General features: G+C 49.1%; 1 protein-coding gene across 1 annotated transcript in view; it reads left to right on the top strand.

The window, feature by feature from the left end:
• The window catches only part of LOC126544257 (beta-1-syntrophin-like), a 137881-nt gene that overhangs the window by 103388 nt on the left and 18984 nt on the right, over positions 1 to 15509 (top strand). Inside the window, exon 4 of the mRNA XM_050191511.3 lies at positions 2406 to 2611. Within this exon, the coding sequence (XP_050047468.2) occupies positions 2406 to 2611 (206 nt within the window). The remainder of the gene's footprint in view (positions 1 to 2405; positions 2612 to 15509) is intronic.

Raw genomic sequence — 15509 nt, 5'->3', positions numbered from 1 at the left:
CCATGCCCATTTCTTTTTCTTGATTTCAACTAAGATATCATTAACTCGCGTTTGTTCCCTCACCCAATCTGCTCTTTTCTTATCCCTTAACGTTACACCTATCATTCTTCTTTCCATAGCTCGTTGCGTCGTCCTCAATTTAAGTAGAACCCTTTTCGTAAGCCTCCAGGTTTTTGCGCCGTACGTGAGTACTGGTAAGACACAGCTGTTATAAACTTTTCTCTTGAGGGATAATGGCAACCTGCTGTTCATGATCTGAGAATGCCTGCCAAACGCACCCCAGCCCATTCTTATTCTTCTGATTATTTCAGTCTCATGATCGAGATCCGCAGTCACTACCTGTCCTAAGTAGATGTATTCCCTTACCACTTCCAGTGCCTCACTACCTATTGTAAACTGCTGTTCCCTTCCGAGACTGTTAAACATTACTTTAGTTTTCTGCAGATTAATTTTTAGACCCACCCTTCGGCTTTGCCTCTCCAGGTCAGTGAGCATGCATTGCAGTTGGTCCCTTGAGTTACTAAGCAAGGCAATATCATCAGCGAATCGCAAGTTACTAAGGTATTCTCCATTAACTTTTATCCCCAATTCTTCCCAATCCAGGTCTCTGAATACCTCCTGTAAACACGCTGTGAATAGCATTGGAGAGATCGTATCTCCCTGCCTGACACCTTTCTTTATTGGGATTTTGTTGCTTTCTTTATGGAGGACTATGGTGGCTGTGGAGCCGCTATAGATATCTTTCAGTATTTTTACATACGGCTCGTCTACACCCTGATTCCATAATGCCTCTATGACTGCTGAGGTTTCGACAGAATCAAACGCTTTCTCGTAATCAATGAAAGCTATGTATAAGGGTTGGTTATATTCCGCACATTTCTCTATCACTTGATTAATAGTGTGAATATGGTCTATTGTTGAATAGCCTTTACGGAATCCTGCCTGGTCCTTTGGTTGACGGAAGTCTAAGGTGTTCCTGATTCTATTTGCAATTACCTTAGTAAATACTTTGTAGGCAACGGACAGTAAACTGATCGGTCTATAATTTTTCAAGTCTTTGGCGTCCCCTTTCTTATGGATTAGGATTATGTTAGCGTTTTTCGGACGGAAAAGACATGAATGTCAACAAAGATAACAGTGCTGGAGGTCCTGTAAGAACCAAAATCTTGACAGCAGAGGAAGCAATAGTGGCATTCGATGATCTGCAGCTCTATTTGCCTAGCTCCTGTGTTTCACTTCTGAGCATGCTGTGAACCTTGGCGCAATAAAGTTGGCTGCAGTCGCACATTCCACCAGACAAAGTGTGCACAGAAAAATCAGCAATTTATTTCACTAAGTTTCTCTTAAGTTCATGTTAAATAAGTGTTTTCTTTTGTTGAACATGCTTAGACTGCTCTAATGTGAGCGGTACGGTGTGCGACTTTTACAATGAACTGACCTGTATGCATGCTTGTAGGCATGTAGGCTAAACGGGTGTTTATAAACAAACAATTATTTGTGCAGAAGCAAGCACTGCCCTTGAGCGCTAATTTAAACGAAGCTGAAGTAAACACACACATGCACCTGCAAGTGCATGTGAACACACACACACGCACAGCATGTAATGCGTAAATTTTGAAGAATGTGGACTGTTCGTTGAGCTTTTTGGAGGAAGAAATGGAATCTGGCACAGTAAAAGCTTACATACCCACTTAATAAGTAATTTTGGTTTAAATTATAGTCGCATTGAATCCCCACCCTGTCGCCAATGAACCTTATATATTGGTTGACCACTTGCTGTGTTAGTTAATGCATGCCGTACGGTTAGTGCGCAGTATTTACTTCATTTTTTGGCATATACAAGCGTGTAATCGGTGAAATGTCGTGCGTGCAGACCATAGATAGCCAAATTTTGGTGCACAGGCCTTTATTGAACTGCAATCGCCACTGATAGTGAGGTCAAAACATGGTAGCCATGACGTGTTTCCTGCTGCCATAGCTTCTAGCACTTCACCGTCATCATCATAGATGACAACATGGATGGTGGCCGTTCCGTATCCGATGCGCCTTGTGCGTTGACCGTCATGAGGGTGTTCACAGAGAAGTGGGATCTGATGGAGAAACTGGCTCGTGGCCTCGATGAGTTTGTGGATGCCGTCGTTGCTAGGCCGCTAGGGTGACAAGTGAAAATCAGATTTTCATGCTGCCTGCTCGCAAATAAAGCTTGTCTGCGTGCGTGTTCGAGTGAAAATTAACACATTTTTTTGGCCAGTAAGTCTACAGCCGCTCATCTGCCATTGTCAGTTGATTAGTACATCGCTTAGTGTGTACCTGATCCACATTTCCTGCCAACTACATATGAACTAGGTTTTACTGTATAGAGCCTGTTACGAGTAGCAGCTTGAAATGCTGGTGACTCTCTGCAGGCTTGTGACAACAAGTTCTGGCAGGGTCTCCGTGGGACCATCAGCTGGGGGTGAGGCAACCACACTGACACTGCGACTTGGCACGCGCCAGGGAGTCCAGTCACGGCTCATGCGTGTTGAAACCCACCGAGACCTGGCAGTGTGGGCACGCCACCTGGTGCATGGTGCCCATCTTGCTGTGGCTGCCGCCAAGGAAGTGCGCTTTGGTGAGCAGCTGCTGCTTGTATGATAACAGCGCACTTGATGCAGCTTTATCATGTAGCTGTGAATGTTTTTCACAGATAATTGGAGCAAGCACAGAAGTGCCTTGTTTTTAGGAGAAGTGAGAAGGAGACTAGAAGCTGGTGTTCTATGCAGGTTCAATAACCTTGGTCCTGTGTGCCTCTTTTCACTACTCCCTTAGTACAGGTGCCACTCATTACTGCTAAGCAGTACCTTTAGAAAAGAAGGTATGGCTATTGTAGATATGTTTTCTTTTTTAAGCGAAGCTTTATTTACCTTTTCTGTCAACTTTTCCACTGTTGCTGCTACTGTTGCTGTCTCGCACACCACACCGAGAGGTGGTCCCAAGCGCAAGTATACTTGGCAGGAGTGCGGCAGAGAGAAAAGATGGCTCAAAAAACTTGTCTGGGCCTTTCCATCACATTGCCACAATGCCTTCTCGACTGCTGTAATTATCTGTGACCCCCCACAAAAGCATTGCAGAAGCTGCCGCGCTTACCTTTGTACTAACGTGCAACAGTCCAAAGGGGAGGTAGATAGAACGGTTGAGAGGAGGTAGGAGGGGGTAGGCGGAGAATGGGAAAACCAACACAGACACAAACCAAGTGAATAACAGCCTTGCCATTCTTTGCTCGCAGCTCGCATACATGGGGGGAGGGTGGGAGAGAGAAAGGGCAATGTAAGAAGGCAAGGAAACGCTACTGCTCGACACGGTAACAGTTGCAGACAAACTGGCTAAATTTAAATTCAAGGTACAGTACGTTACATTACATTTGTGCTATTTCTGAAAAATAAACGCCGTGCATATTTGTCAAGCAGCGCTGCAGGGGCTTCTGCGTCAGCAGGCATTTAGTGTGTTGAGACACCATGGGCCCAAGCACATGGGGGTTGGACGCTCCCGTGTGTAGCTGTGTGTTGCTGTGCCGTGTCCAGGGAAAAGGGGATCCTGGGGTTTGAGCCAAAGCCAGGTGTTTGGACCTTTTATGGCCTCTTGGAAGAGGCAACACACCTCTTTGGCCTCTGCTTCACGTAGACTGCGCCATCGGGCTGACCCGTCTGGGGGAAATCAGCAGTCGCATTTTCCTATAACCTTCTTTTATCTTTTCCCCTTTTTCTCCCACTTTTCCATCTTTCCTGTCTTCTATTAACTTCTTTTAACTTCCGATTTTCCGGGCAGCAAGGGTTAACTTTATGTAATATATCCAGTCTTGGGTATCTATATGTATTAGTTTCTAGCGGCAATGTATGGCTGGCATCTGCAGGTATTCTTCCAACCTTGTAAGGTCCCCTTGTTGGGCTCGGTAGTGGGTGGATACCATCACCTCTGAATTTTCCAAGGTTTATATGGCAAACTATTTTCCCTCCTTCAAGATCGCCCCCTAAAAAGAGGATGCACCGAAGCAACTTTCCAGTTCTTTTTGAAACAAAACAAAGACACCTTCCCAAAGTACCATCTCCTTCACAGTGAAGGCAACACAACTGTATGAAAACTGTGACCTTTCGTAGTAGCTAAATGCCTGGCAAACACGATTGGACCTGGCTACAAAGCCTCAAAAATGGCAAGTGGAGACCTCCTCCTCGAACTAACAAAGAAAGGACTAGTTGAAAAGTTCGCTGAACTCACCATTGTCAGTGGCATTAATGTGACAATCTCTGCGCATCGCTCACTCAACACAAGCAGGGGAATAATATCAGACTTCCTGAGCCTTAGTGATGAAGAGTTCTTGAAGGATTCCAAGAGCAAAATGTAATTCAGGTACAAAGGATAACAATGACAAAGGATATGTGAAAATCAATGTCAGACCCTACATACCGAACCCGAGGCAGCGCTTCAAGTGCCATAGGTTCGACCATGCATCACAATCATGTAGAGGCAAAGAAACATGCGCAAAGTGTAGTGCCAATGGCCATCCTTCTGACAAGTGCAATGCTCCTTCACAATGTATCAATTGCAAAGGAGACCATCCAGCTTACTCACGGAGCTACTCTTGCTGGAAGAGAGAAAAAGAAATCATTGCAGTTACCATAAAGGAAAAATTCTCATCCTATGAAAGTAGAGAAAGGCGAGGGCACTTGCCTCAAATAAGCTGTGCCAGTGTGGCGCAGCAGGGGGCAGCGCAACACCGGTTTCAGGGGTCTACAGGATGGATTCGCACCACGGAGGAAGGAAACTCAGGAGAGGCCCTGACGTCACTCTTTGTGAAGCTAAAGTGAAGCCGGAAGTTTGGCGTTGCTCATGGCGTTGCTCCGCCTATCGGGCCAGCTGTCCTCTCTTGTTTACATTTCTCGCGAAACCACGCCGCGCTGCGCGCAACCATGGTGCTTGGACGCGCGCGCTCCGCAGCAATGCTAAACAATCGTTAGCATGTCAGCATGATTCCGCCAAAGAGGGCAATATTTCCCGCGGATATTCCTTCGTCCGTTGCCATTGCCGTGGTGCGGTACATTGCGCACAGCGTTGCATGCGCGTTCATTTCACGAACTTTAGTTCCTCGTGTCCCACCTGGCCACAGCAAAATCCGGGAGAGCATGGTCCAACTAACGCAGCGCAACAAAACACGGAGACCAACGCGAACCTGCCCGCACAGCGCCTTTGCCACGGTACGAAACCTACGGAGCAACACGTGTGAGTGCACAGAACCAAAACAAAGCCGCCATTGTGGCCCGAAAGGCGTGGCCGCCACGGCAAAGAAATAAAAAATCAGCAAAAAAGAGGAGAACCTACTACGTAATTTCCTCCACACTTTTCTCCTAGCACGCGGAGGGGGTAGGGCCTCTCCTCAGTTTCCTTCCTCCATGATTCGCACCAACTAGACCGCCAACGCATTGTAGTGTATGTATAGCCGCCCGTCACATGTGAAAACGACAACGCGCACAGTTTCTCATTCCGGTACCTGCAAATCTCTGCCCGGGCCACCGCATTAGCAGCTATCACCGCCAAACCTATTGCAATAAGCATCTTCACCTATCTGTTTTACAGCGCGTGGTGCGTAGTGCCATTGGTAGCGTACTGCACGCTTTTAGAAAGCAATAATCCAAACGCGCTGCCACTACCTGCTTCAGGATGCGCGATGTGGCCATCACTTTTCACTTCGGTTGCATCTGGTGTTGCCCACCAGCTCGATTTCGTTTCGGTTTTCCGTCGCCCTCTTAGAACACCACGTTATACAAAACAACAAAACGCGTCGGCATCTCGTGCTGCAATGATCCCCGCAATGTTTTGCATTTCGTAGATGTCAACAATAATTGAGTCCATCAAATTTTTTTAGTTATTTGGATTGTACGTTTTTCTCGTGTTTTTTTCCAAAACATATGAATGAGGTTCTACTGTATTTGTAATTCCTTAAAATCAACCGCGACATGGGCACAGCTGGCCAACACACCATTTCACCAATGCCATGCTGCACAGCAAGAGCTTTGTGGCAGCCAACCGGGAACATGACTACTGTCCATGGCTAATTGCCTTATGTTCGACACTGCCTCGAAGGAAGCATCGCAGAAGTATTAAAGGGATACTGAGCCAGCCCTCAGGCTTGGTACGTGTGTAGCATATTGTGAGCGCAACACTTGCCTGACTTTCAACTTCATCATCTCCACATATCATCATCCATTGTACATCTTCTTCATCTGTACATATCAACAGCTGCACAGCTTGATCCTCAGGGTAGCAGCACGAGCTCGGCTGGAATAAAGCGGTTTCTTACAAGTGGTGGACGGTGCTTTTCGTTCCTAAAGACTTCTCGCACATTCTCACTGGAGCTCCGCTCGGGTCGCCGCATAACACCACTGGCCATGCTCGCTTCAGCAAATCAAGGCACATTCGATGCTGCTGCTCCACTGCAGCCTTCGCCTTCCATCCTGACCATCAACAGCCGCCAGCGCGACCCTTAAGTCTTCGCTGGTCTACATGGGGATGACGTAGAGGCCTGGCTCCAAAACTATGACCTCTTAAGCGACTTCAGCAAGTGGGACGGTTCACAGAAGTTACGGAACGTCCCATTCTACCTTTCCGACGTCGCGAAAACCTGGTTTTCGAACCATGAGCCAGATCTTCCTGACTGGGCGACGTTCACACAACAGCTTCGGCAGATTTTTGGTGCCCCAGCTGTTCGCGCTGAGGCCGCGAAGAAGCTCAGTGAGTGCATCCAATTCGCTGGGGAATCGTAGACCTCATACATTGAGGATGTACTTGCATTGTGCAAGCGTGTGAATGCCACCATGCCCCAGAGCAACTGAATACGCCACATAATAAAAGGCGTAAATACCGTCGCCTTCAATACCCTTACTGCGCAATATCCTGCTACCATCCAGGATGTGATAACTACTTGTCAGCAACTTGAGGAGCTCCAGTCCCTTCGGCTATGCACCAATACTTCCGACATTTGTCTCCCTTCGACCATGGACTTGCGCACGCTGATCCGCGACATCTTCCGTGAAGAGCTTCACGGGCGGTGCTCTTCCTGCACTCCGCAAAGTACCGTTCCTTCTCCACCGACTGGCTTGCGTGATATCATTCGGCAAGAGATCACGTCCGCCTCACGTCCCGTGCTCCTACGGCCCCTGCACTCATCCGGTACCAACGTATGCCGACGTTGCGGCGCTTTCTCCTGCCATTACTGCCCCTCAGCCTACTGCCCTCCAGTGGCTTCGTTGTCCCTGCCAGTGCGTGTACAGCGTTACTACTCTGCTCAGCGTCCTGCCAGGCCCATTTGCTACTACTGTGGCTATCGAAGAAGGAGAAGTTTATTTTACCACATAAGTACACTGACGTATACAAAGCGGTAGGGATGGCAGGATAAAAGCTGCATAACGGCAGCTTGACTAGTCCCACCTCCCCGTGAACAACAGGCAGCAACATGGCAAGATATTCGTTGTACATACTTGTGGCAACGTTAATATATACATATTCACAGACACATATATATACACACACTCGAGGGCACATCTCCCAATTTTGTCGAAGGCATCAACAGGATGAGCAATGTGGCTATGCTCCTGAGAAATGCTCAAGCTTCCATCCAGCAATGGGCTATCGGCGCACGGCCTACCGCTCCTCTTATCACCGGTCACCATCTCCTTCCTACCCAACTGATATGCCTGTGAATTCTCATGAATCTCGCCACAGGTCACCTTCTCCACGTCGTCGTTTAGTGTCGCCTCTCCAACGCAGCTTCTCATGTCACAAGCACCCTCTCGGAAAATTCCCCGATGCAGTTTTAGAAGAGGAAACTGCATCCACTGGACAGCCTACAATTCCTCCGGAGCTACTGTCCAACTTGTCAGTGTTTGTAGAAGGTGTATACGTCGAAGCTCTCATTGATACAGGCGCTGCCATTTCAATTATTCACGCGGACTTTTGTTCCCGCCTCCGAAAAGTGACCACGTCTTACTCTGGCCCTTCCTTTAGTGCAGTGACCAACGCCGTTATTCGTCCAATCGCGCCGTGTACTGTTTGTGTGTCCATAGACAGAATTTTTCACCATATTGTTTTTACGGTATTTCATGAGTGTACCCACGAACTAATCTTGGGGTGGGACTTCTTACCTTTTGCGTCCGCTTCTATTTCTTGTTGTCAGTGCCTCATACAACTGGATGCCACCGGCAATTCTCTTCCTAACCACGAAGAATGCATTCATCTTATCACCTCCTCCGATTACGTTCTTTGGCCATCTAGACAAGAGATTATAAGGGTCGACTCCTGCAACATTGTGGATGGCGACGTACTCATTCTACCCTACGGCCATACCCTATCTCATGGGATTCTGATTACTCCTGGCCTTATTCGCTTCTCTGAGGGGTCTGCATTGCTTACCGCCTTAAACCAAATTCCCGAACCCCAACTGTTTCCTCGTGGAACAACTGTCACTTGTGCTGTTGACACTCATCCTGTTGCAATTGTCACCTTTTCGACACTGCCACCCAAGTCAAAATCGCCGCCAAGTAATGCCTCTTCCACACCATTGTGGGCAGCCACGAGCCCTGACCTAACGCCTGCCCAGAGTCAAGATCTCCTCGCCCTATTGAACAAACACCATTCCTTGCTCGATGTTGATTTGCCCGCCCTCGGTATGACTACCGCCGCTACTCACCACATACAGACTGATGGCTCCCGTATTGTTCAGCGACGCCCATACCGCGTGTCTCTTACAGAGCACAACATCATCAAAGAAAATGTATCGGACATGCTTAGATGCAATCTCATACATCCTTCCTCGAGTCCCTGGTCCTCCCCAGTTGTTCTAGTGCAGAAGAAAGATGGCTCAGTGGGTTTTTGCGTTGATTACCATGCGCTGAACAAAATCACGCGTAAGGATGTTTACCCCCTTCCACGGATCGACAATGCCCTAGATTCACTCCACGGCGCCGAATATTTTTCTAGCCTTGACCTTAGATCAGGCTACTAGCAAATACCGATGTCCAAATCCGACAAAGAAAAAACAGCATTTGCCACCCCTGATGGGCTCTATGAGTTCAATGTGATGCCTTTTGGACTCCGCAATATGCCTGCCACCTTCAACGCATGATTGATAATGTCTTGCGTGAACTGAAATGGAAAACCTGTCTGTGCTATCTCGACGACATTGTAGTGTTTTCAACCACGTTCTCACATCATTTGCAATGTCTGGATGAAGTCCTTGCCTGTCTTGAAAACGCTTGTCTGCAGATCAATACAAAAAAAATTCAGTTTCACCAGAAAGACCATCAAAGTTCTGGGGCACTTAGTCAGCAAAGAAAGTATTTGACCGGACCCTGAGAAGCTTGCTGCCGTCTTCGAAATTTCACCATCCACTGTGTCAAAAACACCTGTGCAGTTTTCTCGGACTTGCTTCTTACTTCCAGTGCTTCATACACAGCTTCGCCGTGCTTGCGTCCCCACTCCATCAACTCCTCGCCGGAGATGCGCTCATCGTTTGGTCCAACGAATGTGAATGTGCTTTCCTGACTTTGAAACATGCCCTGACGTCGGACCCAGTGCTGTGCCACTTCGATCTGAATGCGCCCACCATCCTTCACACTGACGCTAGCAGTCATGGTCTCGGTGCCATTCTACTGCAACGTTACATCTTCCACGAACGAGTAATTGCTTACGCTAGTCGTATACTAACCACTGCAGAGAAGAATTACACCATAACCGAGCAGGAGTGTGTTGCTGTTGTTTGGGCAGTGCAAAAATTTCGCCCATATCTTCACGGCCGCCATTTTACAGTCGTTACCGACCATAACGCACTGTGTTGGCTTTCATTGCTAAAGAATTTATCGGGTTGCCTTGGTCGCTGGGTGCTTCGCTTACAGGAGTATGATATCAATGTCACTTACAGGGCTGGAAAGAAGCATCAAGACGCCGATGCTCTATCATGCTACTCTCTGCCGAACCATGACGATTCACCATCGCCTCTCCATACTAGCGTACGTCCCGAGTCCTCTTCACCGGCTTTACCCATCGCAACCCTAGATTGGCTAAGACGCAACAGCCCATCTGTCCTTGTATCTCACCAACGTGTCGACCCATACTGCTGAACTATTCTCCAACGCATGGAAGGTTCTTCGTCACCTCCGAACGCCCGACTTCGTCAACAACTTAATCAATTCCAGCTGCACAATGGGGCTTTACATCGCTACATTTATCATGTCGATGGCAACAAATGGGTCCCGGTCATACCAACTTCTCGGTAACATGAGGTGCTCGAAGCCTTTCACGATCATCCAATGGCCTATCATCTAGGCTACCACAAGATTTATGACAGATTACGCAGTCGCTGCTCCTGGCCTGGCCTGTCTTCAGCCGTCGCGAAGTACGTTGCATCCTGCGTTCATTGTCAAAGCCGCAAACGACCACCAACAGCTCCTTCTGGCTCTTTGTAACCTCTGCCTTGCCCCACTTCGCCTTTCGAAGTAGTTGGAATAGACTTGTATGGTCCTCTTCCCACGACCTCACATGGCAATCATTGGATTGTTACGGCCATAGACCATCTAACAAGCTACGCGGAGACAGCCTCTCTAACATCAGGGACTGCTGCTGAAGTCGCCGATTTCTTTCTATGCAACATTTTCTTACACCATGGCGCTCCGCACATTCTCCTCAGCGACCGTGGCAAAGTCTTCCTCTCTTCTATCCTTACCAAAGTTCTGCGCGCCTCAAACACAATTCGCAAGATGACTTCCAGTTACCATCCGCAGACCAACGGCTTGACGGAGCGTTTTCATCATACCCTCTCCGACATGATTGCGATGTACATCCGCCGCGACCACACGAACTGGGATGCAATCCTGCCATTTGTGACATTCGCCTATAACATGGCTACGCAATGTACCACCGGCTTTTCACCTTTTTTTCTCATCTATGACCGTTCACCAAGTTTCGTTCTTGATGTATCCTTCTTTTCGACTCCTGTACCCCCAGCAGCTCCTTTCTCAGAACAGTTTCTGTCTTGCCTCGCGGACTGCTGTCACCTTGCCCACCTCAACACCGGCATCTCCCAGGACGCTCGCATATCTCGTTACGACTCGGCTCACCGTGCTGTAACTTGTTCTCCTGGCGACGAAGTTCTTCTTTGGACTCCTGTGCGCGTTCCCGGCTTATGTGAAAAATTTCTCACATGCTTTGTTGGACCTTACATGGTCATTGAACAGACATCACCTGTCAATTACCGCATCCCGCTCCTTAGAACGCCATCCGATCACCATTGCCATGGGACAGAGATAGTGCATGTCTCTCGTTTAAAACCATATACTCCACGCATTTTATAATACTTCTACGCGGCCAGGCGACTGCTTCCACAGCGAGTGCGAGTGCAACACTTGCCTGACTTTCAACTTCATCATCTCCACATATCATCATCCATTGTACATCTTCTTCATCTGTACATATTGCCACGACAAACTTGGTGACATTGAAGTTGCGCGCCCTTTGCATTGGGCACTGTGCACGCCGTACAGTGGTGTTGTTCAGCAACAACAGGAAGCTATCTTCGTGGCACGGGCAGCCAGTTGGACCCGGCTCGCATGCGGCACGCGCCCGAGGTGTCACGCGAGAAGAAGAGGAAGACGGTTCGAGCCCCAGTTTGAGAACGCGACTGCCGCGGATTCCTGCACGACCGCAGTGACTTTTACTTGTGGGCACAAGTTCGCCTTTAATAAATATCCTTGTTTTACTAACATCGTTACATTTCTGGTGGAGGTGCGGGGTATGAGTCGAAGCCCCACGAACGAAAGTCAGCGTAGCCCCGACAACCCGCGAGTCCATCCCGTGGAACTGACACCTGTACACCAGCGGACCAGCCGCCGTCTTCGAGGTGACTCGCCCGAATTCGGCCCTCTTCCCTTCTTGCCAAGAGAAACTCCCGCAACGGACGCCGCCACAATGACTACCCAGGTAACACCGGCACAGCTAGTCGTAAGCCAACCTCGCAAGCCGCCAACATTCCATGGTGACTCGTTCGAAGACGTGGAAGATTGGTTGGAACTGTTCGAGAGAGTGGCGAGCTTTAATGAATGGAATGAGAGACAGAAGCTCCGTAACGTATATTTCGCGTTGGAAGACTTCGCAAAAACGTGGTATGAAAACCACGAACCCTCTTTGACCTCTTGGGAGGAATTTCGACGACAACTGCTAGCAACGTACGCCAGCACGGATCGTAAAGAAAAGGCTGAAATCGCACTTCAAGCCAGGAACCAGCTCACAAACGAGAACGTGGCGATGTACATCGAGGACATGTCCCGCCTGTTCAAGCGTGCTGATCCCACCATGAGTGAAGATAAGAAGCTGCGCCATCTCATGCGTGGGGTAAAGCAGGAACTCTTCGCAGTTCTCGTCCGCAACCCACCGCGCACGGTTGCCGAGTTCAGATGTGAAGCAACGACCATCGAAAAGACGCTGGAACAGCGGGCTCGGCAATACAACCGTGAGGCAAGCTGCGCACCTGTCCATGTCTTCCCTGGAGGCCTGCCAAACGACCTGGAAGCCCTGCGGGAGCTTGTCCGGTCAGTGATCAGGGAAGAGCTCAACAAGTTGCAGATACCTCAGGCTCCAGCTGCACTATCTATCGTCGACGTTGTCCGGGACGAACTCAGGAACGTCATACGGGATCCAGAGCGTGAGCCACAGCCGACGCGGCGCACGCCAACGTACGCCGACGTACTCAGGCAACCCGCGGTACACAGTAGTGGAGCAGTTGCGACGACCGTTCCCTACCCGTCGACAGTACGCAGTGCACCTCGTCTGCTGGAACCACCGGCTGCCTATCCGCCTTCAGCGCGTAGTGCATCTCGTTTTGGGGAACAAAGGCCCCGAAAAAGTGACGTCTGGCGTGACCCCGAGCGCAGGCCTCTGTGTTTCCACTGCGGAGAAGCGGGTCACCTGTATAAGTTCTGCCCGTACCGTCAAGTTGGGTTAAGGGGTTTTCCCTTAAGCGCACCATGCCCCCGAAACGGTGAACGGCCAGCGGAGATCGAAGAATACCTGTCGACGCGCCAAAGCCCCGTTACTCCTCGCCAACGTCAACCACGATCACCGTCGCCCATGCGCTACCGATCGCCTAGCCCACGCGCGTCTCCAAGATTGCCTAGGCGTCGTTCACCAAGCCCACACCAGGAAAACTAAAGCAAGCGACCTGTGGAGGTGAGGCCGCTGATAACCAGAGTGACGAAGATCCTCCAACGCGATTCCAGTGCGGTGATGAGATAATTCCAGTCTACAGGTGCAGGAACGAAACGATTACGTCAGATTTACGGTTGATAATAGACGGATGCGAGCTGAATGCCTTAGTCGACACCGGCGCTGATTATTCGGTAGTAAGCTTCAAGATGGCGAAGCACCTTAAAAAAGTTGTGACGAAGTGGACTGGTCCGCAGATACGCACGGCAGGTGGCCATCTTATTACGCCCCTTGGCCGATGCACCGCAAGACTTACGATAAAAGGCTTTACTTACGTTTCTGACTTTATTGTACTGCCAGAATGTTCACGGGAACTTATATTGGGAATGGATTTTCTACAAGCTAACGGCGCCATAATTAACCTACGTAGGTCCAGTGTATCTTTCTCGACAAAACAAGCTATACCTGTGGAAGAATCGGAGGAGCGACGTCTCGCTGCACTGCGCGTCGTTGACGATGACGTAACTGTGCCGCCACGCTGCAGTATAATGGTTCTTGTGGAGAATGAAAGATTTTCCGACCGCGAAGGCATAGCGGATGGAAACATAGAGCTCCTTTTCAACAAAGGTATTTGCGTGGCTCGGGGCCTTGTTCACTTAAGCGATGGCCGTGCAAATGTCGCACTTACAAATTTCGGTAATGAATTCCAACACATCGCACAAGGAACAGCTATTGCCTATTTCCACGAGTTCTGTGAAGCGACCGAATTATGCAGCCTAACTACGTCAACTGCCCTGCCAGGAACCTGCAGTGTCGACAGATCAATTACCGTAAACCCGAGACTCCCTGAAGCCCAAAAGAAACAGATATATGCCCTGATAAAGGATTTTTCTGACTGCTTCTCCACGTCCTCGAAGGTACGGCGCACGTCTGTTGCGAAGCACAGAATCATAACAGAGGACGCCACAAGACCGGTATGCCAGCACCCGTATCGAGTGTCACCAAAAGAAAGGGAGATCATCAAGAAGCAAGTAGAGGAGATGCTTTCAGATGACGTTATTCAGCCTTCCAGCAGTCCATGGGCGTCTCCGGTAGTGCTGGTTAAGAAAAAAGACAACACACTTCGATTCTGCGTCGACTACCGTAAACTGAACAGCGTAACCAAGCGAGATGTGTACCCCCTTCCGCGTATCGACGATACCTTAGATCGGCTCCGATGTGCAAAGTTTTTCTCCTCCCTGGATCTCAAGAGTGGATATTGGCAAATAGAGGTGGATGAACGGGACCGTGAAAAGACAGCATTCGTGACCCCTGATGGCCTCTACGAATTTAAAGCACTTCCATTCGGCCTCTGTTCCGCACCCGCAACGTTCCAGCGAATGATGGACTCTGTGCTTGCAGGATTGAAATGGCAGTCATGCTTAGTGTATTTGGATGATGTGGTCGTATTTTCCACCACATTTGACCAACATCTAGAGCGCCTGCGACTAGTATTAGAAGCTATTCGCGCAGCAGACTTGACAATTAAGCCGGAAAAATGTCAATTCGGCTTCGATGAACTTCGGTTTCTCGGACACGTCATCAGTGTGAAGGCGTCCGACCAGATCCCGAAAAGACAGCAGCTGTTGCGAGGTTCCCGACACCCACAGACAAAAAGTCAGTGCGACGTTTCTTGGGTTTATGCGCATACTACAGAAGATTTGTGGAAAACTTTTCAAACATTGCTGAGCCCCTTACAATACTGACAAGAGATGATCAACCTTTCATGTGGAAAAGCGAACAACAAGACGCCTTTGACGAGTTAAGGAAACGCCTGCAAGCTTCTCCAATCCTTGCCCATTTTGATGAGACAGCCGACACTGAAGTTCATACCGATGCGAGTAACGTCGGCCTCGGTGCCATACTAGTGCAGTGGAATAACGGCCAGGAGAAAGTAATTGCTTATGCCAGCCGTAAGCTCTCGAAAGCAGAGGCAAACTACTCCGCAACCGAGAAAGAGTGCCTTGCAGTCATTTGGGCAATATGTAAATTTCGGCCCTACCTCTATGGTAGACCATTCAGAGCAGTCAGCGATCACCATTCGCTTTGCTGGCTGGCGAATCTCAAGGATCCATCCGGACGACTAGCAAGATGGAGCCTTAGGCTTCAAGAGTATGACATTACTGTCGTATACCGATCCGGGAGGAAACACAGCGATGCCGACTGCTTGTCACGCGCACCCGTCGAGACAACTGTATCAGAAGAAGAGGATTTCCCGTTCCTTGGCATTGTTGACGCGTCACAAATTG

Source organism: Dermacentor andersoni, chromosome 1, assembly GCF_023375885.2.
Source record: "Dermacentor andersoni chromosome 1, qqDerAnde1_hic_scaffold, whole genome shotgun sequence".
In the NCBI taxonomy this organism is placed as follows: Eukaryota; Metazoa; Arthropoda; class Arachnida; order Ixodida; family Ixodidae; genus Dermacentor; species Dermacentor andersoni.
This window is presented reverse-complemented; position numbering and strand designations above follow the sequence as displayed.